Source organism: Orycteropus afer, unplaced genomic scaffold, assembly GCF_000298275.1.
Source record: "Orycteropus afer afer isolate SDZICR_OR568_19922 unplaced genomic scaffold, OryAfe1.0 scaffold00247, whole genome shotgun sequence".
Classification (NCBI taxonomy): Eukaryota; Metazoa; Chordata; class Mammalia; order Tubulidentata; family Orycteropodidae; genus Orycteropus; species Orycteropus afer.
Window position 1 is genome coordinate 4,116,988 of NW_006921834.1, and position 10,044 is coordinate 4,127,031.

General features: G+C 47.5%; 1 protein-coding gene across 1 annotated transcript; it reads left to right on the top strand.

Annotated features, from left to right (window-relative positions):
- Positions 1-1,629: 1,629 nt before the first annotated feature.
- Positions 1,630-9,713, top strand: KRT74 (keratin 74). Its single transcript, XM_007949555.2, has 9 exons — positions 1,630-2,100; positions 2,735-2,949; positions 3,378-3,438; positions 3,892-3,987; positions 4,523-4,687; positions 6,010-6,135; positions 8,285-8,505; positions 8,992-9,026; positions 9,508-9,713. Exons 1-9 carry the CDS (start codon positions 1,630-1,632, stop codon positions 9,711-9,713), a joined length of 1,596 nt encoding a protein of 531 aa, XP_007947746.1.
- Positions 9,714-10,044: the final 331 nt, after the last annotated feature.

Here is a 10,044-nt window from a genome sequence, read left to right on the forward strand (position 1 = left end):
CATCCTTTGGCACACCTCTAAACTTTTATTCATAATTCTCTTCTGTATTTCCAGAGTTCTGGCCTTTGGGGGCTGGAACCCTGTGTTAGTCACCCTTAGGTTAAGGAACTTATACAGTTCATTGACATTCATACACCATAGAGAAAAGAGGCAAACCCAGCAGGGTTAGCAACCTAGTTTACTTTTTACCTGCTGCTGCCTTTGTAATTTGGCTCAGAAAACCACAAGAAACCACTTCGACTCTGCCAGCCATGCCCTAGGGCTAGGTCCTGACAGAAAGGCTGAGAGACACGGCCCAGAGAAGGAGCTTCCACCGCTACCTCAGGGTCTGAAAGGAAAATATTCTGAAAAAGGCAAAAATCCCCTAAGAGTCTCTGTTCATAGCCTATGCTCCATCCCCCAGCTCCAGCTTGCCCTCTTTCTCTTTCCTCTCCCTGGCAGTGGGAGCTGTTTCCTATCACGCTCTGGCTGACTCAAATGGGTCAAAGGCACCCCGATTTAGTTATAAAAAGTGGCCATAGTCCTGTCTGAAGGCAGCTACTAGATAACTATTTTTGAAATAATTTCTTAACATTCCATCTCACCAGTAATTCCTGTTCTAAAAATTAGATGATTTTAGGAAATCAGCAGAAAAGCCCACCCTGAACCCAGAAGTGAAACTTAGGGGTTCTTGTTCCTGGGTCAACTTTGCCATGAGGTATTCCCCAGGAAATGTGGAGGGAGACATTTTCCACAGGGAGAGAACTGTTGTCCCAGCTCCAGACACTGCTCCACGGTCTGACCCCTAAATAGGCCAGATAACCTTATCCAGGAGAGAACATTCCAATGGAGGATATGCCAGGTTCCTGAAAAGGTTCTCACTGCTGAAAAGGCAATTTCAGTGTCACCACAACACAGGCCTTGCCCAATTCGGACATCTCAGACACTAGCCCTACAGAGTCATCATGTAGAGTCTATGTTCATTTCCACTACCTCCCTGGGGTCTATTCCATTGCTGGGCTGAGGTGGTTTCTAGAGTGACCCATAGTATGACTTCCTAGGACTTCTTTCCTGGACCTAGATCTTTGAAGAAGCCATCATCTGCTTCCCACTTTAAATCTTCTTTTCTCTGGCATGAACACCCTGACTCCTCAATGACTTGATAGTAGTCAATGACTTGATAGTAGTGAGATGATCTTTCTTGGCAGGAAAACTGGGCCTCTCAGATGAAAAAGCCCTCTCTGGAATAAGCCAGGTACTTACCTGCTCCATGCTGGTGGATAAGCAAGAAAGAGACAGCACTGAAAAAACAAAGCTAGGAGATCTCTGGAGGGGATAAGTCTCCAGGTCCCTAATTAGAAAGCACAGATAAGCTCCAAATTAGACCACTCCAGCTTGCAAGGGCAGCATTTTTGGACCACTATCAGGAAGGCTTTGTTGCTGCAAAGGGCTTGGCGATCTCTGTTCCATAAATTGCCCATGGCCCCTGGCCCTTCAGCTGGAGGACAGGAGATAGTGGAGAGGCACCCTTTTCCGGTGTCCTAGGCTGAACAGGGATAAAAGGAGGCAGCCTTGGGTGCTCTGTCAATGTATTTTTTGCTCCATTGTTGGCTGAGTTTCTCTAGCTCTGTCAACTCCACCTGTCCCACTATGAGTCGACAACTGAACATCAAGTCTGGTGGTGACAAGGGTGACTTCAGTGGGTACTCAGCAGTGGTGCCAAGGAAGGCTGTGGGCAGTGTGGCTTCTTTCCGGTCAGTTGGTAAAGGGGCTGGGCCTGGCTTCAGCAGTCAGAGCCTTTACAATCTAGGAGGGAATCGGTGCATTTCTCTCAGTGTGGCAGGTGGTGGTGTTCGAACTGGAGGTTACAGCTTTGGGCATGGCTCTGGGCATGGAGGGGGCCGGGCTACTGGCTTTACTGGCAACATCTTTGGCAGTGTGGCTTTGAGACCTGTGTGCCCATCAGTGTGCCCACCTAGAGGTATACACCAGGTCACTGTAAACAAGAGCCTCTTAGTCCCTCTCAATGTGGAGCTGGACCCTGAGATTCAGAAAGTACGCAGCCAGGAGTGGGAACAAATCAAGACCCTGAACAACAAGTTCGCCTCTTTCATCGACAAGGTGAGTCTCATAGGCAGAGGAGAAGGCAGTTCAAGGAGATATGAACAACTTCCCTGCTGCTTGTGAATGGATGAAGCATTGTGCATGAAAATGTTGCAGGTGGATCTCAGGAAGGACTTCCTGACCATAAGAGGAGAGCAGGCTTATAAACTAGGTAGAATAAGTGAATGCAATTTTTTTAGATTTGACAGAGAAGTATGGGAAATTGGTTGGGTAAAAAGTAGCCTGGCTTTGAGAAAGAAATAGTATGTTTGTGGAGGACAGCTGGGTGGATCTCTAGCTCTTTAAAAAACTGAAGACATGATGAGATAAGTGCTATTCAGAAGGAAGGGCTCATGGTACAGGAAGGAATGTTTAGCAAAGATATAAGGACCATCTTCAGAGCCCTGGGTCAGGCAACAGAAAACAACTGTGGAATCTCCTTCTTTAGTGAGTTTTCAGTGATAGGTCATCCAGTAGGCTAGGGGATGAGTGCTTGCAAGGGGTTTAGTTTGTATGGCATGCCATAAATGGAGAGTCAGGACTTGAGCAAAATGACTTTCCAAAAATCAGCTTAACCTTGGGAGTCAATGTATGTCCATGGGACATGATACCATTTACTGCAGTTGCAGACATCTGTTGTTTTGGGTTCCAGGTGAGGTTCTTGGAACAGCAGAACCAGGTTCTGGAGACCAAGTGGGAACTGCTGCAGCAGCTGGACCTGAATAACTGCAAGAAGAACCTGGAACCCCTCTTTGAGGGCTACATAGGCAACCTGCGGAAGCAGCTAGAGACACTGTCTGGGGATAGGGTGAGGCTGGACTCAGAGCTGAGGAACATGCGAGACCTGGTGGAGGACTACAAGAAGAGGTAAGCAGGTCTCACCAAATGGTTATGAGTCATATTGTCAAAGGCCCCTAGAGTCACCTAATCTCTGCCATTCTTTAGGAGGGGAGAGAGCAAGCATTGGGGTCAGGGTCTCCTTCTTCTCAGGCTTCTGGCAAAGGCACCATCTGTTTGATGAGAACTTTCTACCTGATTTATAAGAAGGGATTCATATGCTATTGACCTACTGAATGATTCAGGTGGCTGGTTTGGGGAACCTGAATATTTTTTCAGTGAGTAAAATGGAATAGAAATAGACCTGGGGCATCTCACTCCACCATCCACTTTTGCAATGCTCACCCATGGAAAGCTTCCTGGGAATTTTGCATCCCTGCCTGGTCAGTGGGAAGAGGAGGTAACTTGGCCCTGGCTGAGGGGACAGAGGCCTCTCTATCTTCTCTCTCTGCCTGCAGATATGAGGTGGAGATTAATAAGCACACAGCAGCTGAGAATGAGTTTGTGGCACTAAAGAAGGTAAGGGAGAGAAAGGCCTATGCACTCTGATTTCTCTTGCATTCTTCATCTCAAACAACTCTACTGAGGACTTCGGGAGAAGGGGACTGATGCCTGAATAAGGGTAGAGTTATAATACTGGCCTCTAGCAAGTTGAAGAAGAAGGACAAACACCCAGGAAACAGACAGAGACAAAGAGAAGTTTGGACTGGAAGTCAGGAAACTGGTCTAGCTTTGCCTTCTTCTTTGACTTGAGGAAGTTCACTCTATCTCTCTGGGCTTTGCTTTCTCCAGGTGTTTTCCAAAGGCTCAATGAAACTGAGGGGGAAAAAATGATATTGAGCAATTTTGTTCATTGAGATACTTCCCTTTGTGGGCGAAAATAGGATAGGCAGATGGCTTTGGGAACAGGGGAAGGACAGCTGATGGGATGAGAGTTTTATTGACTGATGGCTATGACTGATCTCTCGGCAGGATGCAGATGCAGCCTACACAGTCAAAGTGGAACTTCAGGCCAAAGTTGACTCTCTGGACAAAGATATCAAGTTCCTCAAGTGTCTGTACAATGCGGTGAGGACACTCTTATCCCCCTTCCTGCCTCTTTCCAGCTAAGATCTCTGACAGAAGGAAGATGCTAATAGGAGGGATATAGGATTAATAGAATGAAAACTATTTTCATGGGAAGATAGAAAACCCTGCAATGGGAGGCCAAGGAAATGAGAAAACTTGGTCTCCAATGGCTATATACATAGGAGATAATCCCATCTGGGCCATAGTAGTGGCCTTGTCCATGGACAGGAAAATGGCGAAAATGACCCTATAAAGTCCCACTAAACCACAGATCAGTGGATATTGTGAAATTGTAGGACAACATTCTTGCACCTAACTTACATGCCTCTTGCTGTCCATGGTATTTGGTGCTTCTATCTGCTGTGATCATTATTTCTGTGTTTGAACAGACAGCTCTCCAGCAGGCCCTCCTTCCCTCCATTTGAGGCCTGTAGGTCCAAGTGACTTCTTTTGCCACAAATCACAGGCCTAGAAGATAACAGGACAGAGGAAGGAAGCCAGGAGCATCCTAATTCTGTCCTCATCTCTCAATCAGGAGATTGCCCAGATCCAGACACATGTCAGTGAGACTTCCATCATCCTGTCCATGGACAACAATCGGGACCTGGACCTGGACAGTATCATCACCGAGGTTCGCACCCACTATGAGGAGATTGCCCTGAAGAGCAAGGCTGAGGCTGAGGCTTTGTACCAGAGCAAGGTGAGCACTGCTGTTGCCTCCCTCCACTGACCTCTCCCTTCCTGGGAGGGGACACCTCCCCCAGTGAATGAGAGAGATACCTTTGTAGGCATTCTGAATGAAAGATTGGTTATTAACCATATTCTACCCAACGGTTTAACTGTATTCTACCCAAAGAGAATTCTTGGCAGAGACTATTATCAGGGAGAAATCAAAGAACTTGTTTAGATGGACATACCCAATAGAGAAGGACAGGTAACTCTCTGATGGAGGAAAGAAATGAGGAGTTACCACTAAAAGAAATGCATTTACAGGAACTGGGGTATATGAGGTATGGGGTGGAAGGAGCATAACATGTATGGAGGAGAGTAGCTATAGAGAGTACTTTGGGGAAACTGGGGTGGGGTGGGAAGTGAGAAGAGGAAGCCGTGAACTCTTTTCTGCTAAGTGTGGAAAGACTTCCTAGAGGAAGAAGCAGAATCCCAGGAACATTCTGAGTAATAGGAGTGATGCTTTAGGGTGAAATTCTTCAGGACTGTCATCCTTTACTTGAGCACTGACCATGGCTCACACCTGCCCTTGCTGTATGGCTCCTCTCAACAACAGCAAAGATCATAGGTGTGGTTCGACTTGGCTTTGGTCTCCTCTTGTTCCTTGTTCCTTATCTATGCCATGTCATTCCCACTTCCCTGGAGGACTGGATAAGGTGAGAGAGAGAGATTTAAGTCAAAGGTCCTGATACAAAAATTCCAGAAATCCTGCCTGTAACCCCCACTTCCATCTCAAGGGAGATGTGACCCTTGGCTTCTCTACCACTGAGAAAGGGCCCAGGACAATGTAAATTTCATGAGAGCAAGGGCCTTGTCTATCCTGTTCTCTGCTGTATCCTCAGACCCTGGAACAGAACCTGATCTTTAAAAGGGACTCTCTAAATGTGTTTTAAATTAATGAATGAGTGGATGAATAAATATAGGTGAAGGTCAAGAGTTCTTTATTAGAAAATGCTTAATAAACATTGACAGGGTGAACTGCATCTTTCCTTTATGCAGCCCTGGAAAGACTGCTGGCAAGATGATCAGAAAGGAGGATAGGCCCAGCAGATAAATTCTGCTTAGAGAAGAGGGTGGACTTCTTGGTCAGGATCACCACCAAACAGCTAGAAGAATGCCCAGGTCCTGGCTCCATTACTTCTTGCTCCAGAGCCACCAACCCTGGTTTGCTGTAGTCATGGAACTGTTTGGACAGGACCCTGTAGTGCTGTGGAGGTGGTCTTATGCCACCTTTCTCCTATCTTGGCAGGGGCAGTCCTTCTCATCACTATTTTCTTATCTCTGGGAAACCAGATCCAGGAGCTGCAACAGGTGGCCAGCCAACATGGTGATGACCTCAAAAACACCAAGAATGAGATGTTAGAGCTGAACCGGCTCATCCAAAGGATTCGGTGTGAGATTGGGAATCTGAAGAAGCAGGTGGGCAGAAATCCACCCCCTCCGAATTCAAGTTCATCCTTGTGATGGAGAAACTGGAGACAATCCTATAGTAAAAGTCATATCTCCCCAGCCTGGGCTCAGGAGCCCCTTGGCCAGCCACAGTCCCTCTCTTCCTATCTTTCTTGATTTCCCTGAGATGAGAATGAGCACCTGCTTAGAACTGGGAAGGACCTTGAATTTATTCAATTTAATCCCCACATTTTAAATATAAGGAAACTACGTTGGGAGAGGGGAACTGACTTGCCTAGAGTCCTCAGCTTGTCATTGATAGAGCCAGGATCAGAAGCCAAGTTTCCTCTTTCTTTTTTTCCCTCTCTCAGACTTTTTCTGTGTGCAATAAACTTCTTCCCTATGTGCATGGGGTGTGCCACTTTAAGGACAAGCCCCATACCTCCTTCTCCCTTGGACATGGAACACACAGGGTCCATGTGGGGTGTTCATCAAGGGTCCTTCTGTTACCATGTTAGGTTCCTGCTTCACAGATGGGGGATGGTCCCAGACACTGAGTGGGGACAGCAGCAGATGAAGCTCTTGTGTGTCCCCCCACTCCCAATCATGTCACAGTAGATTTCCATTTGACCTGGGTGATCCTGTCTTACCTGAAAGCAGTAAGTCTCTAAACAGTGTTAGTGGGGAGATGATTTTTAAGAAGAAGGTGTGTCCTTCCTATGACTGCTCCAGAGAATGAGGTCAATCCTATTTGGGGATGAGTTGCCAAACTGAGAGATGAGAACCCTCTTTCCTTTCCCACTCCCACAACTCTCCACATCTGGCAGTGTGAGGAACAAAGAGACAGCCTTCCAGCTCCATATCACCAGCTTTCAGACTCTCTGAAGACCTTTCTTCCCCATCTGTTAGTACTTGGAACCACAACACCCCTGGATGTTGGCCAGAGTACAGCTTCTGAGGTTGTGGCTGTCATTTCCAGCCCTTAACCTCCTGCCCTAGAGTTCCTGAGTGGTGCAAACCTGAGTTAACTTTCTTGAGTTAACACAATCAGCTGCTAACCAAAAGGTTGGAAGGCTGTCTACCCAGAAGCCCCCAGAAGAAAGGCCTGGAGATCTACTTCTGAAAACTCAGCCACTGAACACCTATGGAGCACAGTTCTACTCTGGCCACCTTTGGGTTCTCCTGGAATTGGAATCAACTCAGGACAACAGATTAAACCTCCTGCCTTAAGGGGAGTGCCCTTCCCCCCTCAGGCCAGATGTGAAAGGCAATTGAATGGACTCTCCCTTCAGAATGGGGTAAGAGTCAACAGACCCTCTCACTCTTGGTGAAAACAGGTAAGAAGAGACCCTGATGGGGAGACATCCTGTAGGCAATATTCCAGTCCATCACAGTGGAGGCCATTGGCATGCTATCCGATCCTTAGAGGACTTCTGGGTCTCACTCCTATAATTGTCATCTCAAGTGTGATTCTCCTGGACCTAGGATACTAGGACCTAGCATACTCTAAACCTACAGCCATCAGAGGTCTCCAACCCCAGGCCCTCAATGACACCTTTGCAAACACCATGGCTTCTTCCTGCCCTCCTGAAATGTAACTGCTCCCACAGATTTTCACAACAAGTCCTTTAAATATCTGTCTGCAACAGAAAATAGAGGAGACTAGGTTCTGGTACTGGCTCTGCCGCTGCTACTTGCTGTCACTTTGGGCCTCAATTTCTTCATCTGTAAAATGAGGGGTTATGCTACCTAGCATACAAAAACCAAACCAAACTCACTGCCATCAAATCGGATCTGACTCACAGTGACCCATCCTTGGGTTTCTGAGGTGGTAACACTATGGAAGGACTGGGAAACATGGTGGCTGCAATGATGGGCTCAAGTATAGCAGGGATTGTGGGGCTGGTGTGGGATCGGGCAGTGTTTCGTTCTGTTGTGCATGGGGTCGCTATGAGTCAGAAATGACTCGACGGCACTTAACAACAACAACAACAACACAACACCATGGAAGTATATTGCTCAATCTTCCTTCCGAGGAGTAGCTTGTGGGTTTGAACCACCAACCTTCTGGTTAGCAGTCAAATGCCTTAGGCACTATGCAACCAGAGCTCCCACTACCTAGTATATAAGATCTAAAATTATTTGTGCTCTGATGATTTCCCTATTTTCTGTTTTTTAGTGCTCCAACCTGGAGACGGCCATCGCTGATGCTGAGCAGCGAGGGGACAATGCCTTGAAGGATGCCCGAGCCAAGATGGATGAACTGGAGGCTGCCTTGCACCAGGCCAAGGAGGAGCTGGCCAGGATGTTGCGTGAGTACCAGGAGCTCATGAGCCTGAAGCTGGCCCTGGACATGGAGATCGCCACCTACCGCAAGCTATTGGAAGGGGAGGAATGCCGGTAAGAGAGGCAGAGGGGATCACCAAGCTACCAAGTGAGAAGGGGCTATAGGTAGTTACCCATCTGGCTGAAGGGCCATTTGAGAGCTGAGAGATGAGAGATAACAGCACCGGTGACAATGTGAGCCACGGAGGTGATAGTTTGGTGAATTCTGTAGCAGTTTCATGCAAGGGGATGTCAGACTTGAACCATGTAGCCCCAGTTGGCTTTGTGGGGCAGTGAAAAGATCTACTGGGGTCAGAACATGGGTTTAATGATGACTGGCCTTGCTAAAAACTAGCTGTGTGGCCCTGGTAAGTCATTTCATGTCTCTGAGTCTCAATATTCTCATTTGTAAAATGGGAATTAAAATCTCTATCTCCTGGAATTATTGCAAGGACAAATTTAAATGATTATGTGTATAAAAGCAGATGTCCAGTAAAGCTTAGCTGAATCTGACTTTGGGTACTTTCCTGAGGTCTTAATTGCCCTAACCTTGTCTTACAGGATGTCTGGAGAGAACCCATCCTCCGTGAGCATCTGTGAGTATCCTGGAGAGATGCACTGGCTGAGGATTTCTAGCTGGGTGGCAAATCTGGAGACCAAGCACCCCAGATCTCCTCATTATCTCACTCCATCCAGAAATATGTGTTACTCTCTGTGAAGGCTCCTCTGGTTTCAAAGGAAACTGATTTCCTTTGTTCCTAAGGAAACAGTTTCCTGTTTCCTTCCTGTCCCTCCCTGGGACGTTGCCATCTAGAGAAAGGGCTGAGAATATGGACTTTGGAGCCAGATGGTTCTAGAATCTCCAGGAGAACAGGGATCGGGATCATGTTTGTACTATGTGACCCTCACCTCACACAAGGTGTGGTACAAAACATGGTCCTAATTCCCATTTGTTTGCTCATTGCTTAGCGATGGCTGTTGTGAGGGTGAAATGGGATGGCATATAAAGAGCCAGCCCTTGGGATGATGAGTCACTGACAACCTGCTGCCTTCCCTGCTCTTGCTCTTCCTCCTCAGCTGTCATCAGTAGCAGCAGTGGAAGCAGCTACGGCTACCACCCCAAGTCTGTGAGTGCCAACCTTGGGGCCAGCAGTGTGGCCAGCAGCTCCAGCAGTGCCCAAGGTGGGGACGCTAAGGCCAAAGGAACCCGAGTGGGGGACCTCAAGGACTCCCAAGGCAAGAGCACCCCAGTAGGCACCCCAGCCTGGAAAACCACCAGATAAATTCCCCAGCCCCACTTGCCTCAGCATATAGAAGAGGAAGTGACCTTGCCACTTCCTAGACATCTGCCGCACCCAAACCCATGTGACTGTGAGTTCAGGACTGTCTCTTGCACACTCAGCTGTCCATATCATGGCCTGTCTGTCTTACTTTCCAGCTCTGATTGATATGCTCACCTCCTTGTTTCATTAGGTTCTCTCTGGACTTTCTGACTTCTCATTCCCCTTGCTCCCATTAGCTCACAGGAGGCTTTGGGGGCCTAAACCATAGTTACCTTCGTGGTACTAAGAAAGCTATGATCACCTCTAGAGAGAGAGGAGAGAGAAAGAGAAA

What these genes read in the sequence shown, in the direction of transcription:
- KRT74 (XM_007949555.2), top strand. Translation starts at nt 1,630, where the DNA reads ATGAGTCGACAACTGAACATCAAGTCTGGTGGTGACAAGGGTGACTTC. An exon ending in GTGGAGGACTACAAGAAGAG is followed by an intron (nt 2,950 to 3,377) that starts GTAAGCAGGTCT and finishes CTCTGCCTGCAG; the next exon opens with ATATGAGGTGGAGATTAATA. An exon ending in TTGGAAGGGGAGGAATGCCG is followed by an intron (nt 8,506 to 8,991) that starts GTAAGAGAGGCA and finishes CTTGTCTTACAG; the next exon opens with GATGTCTGGAGAGAACCCAT.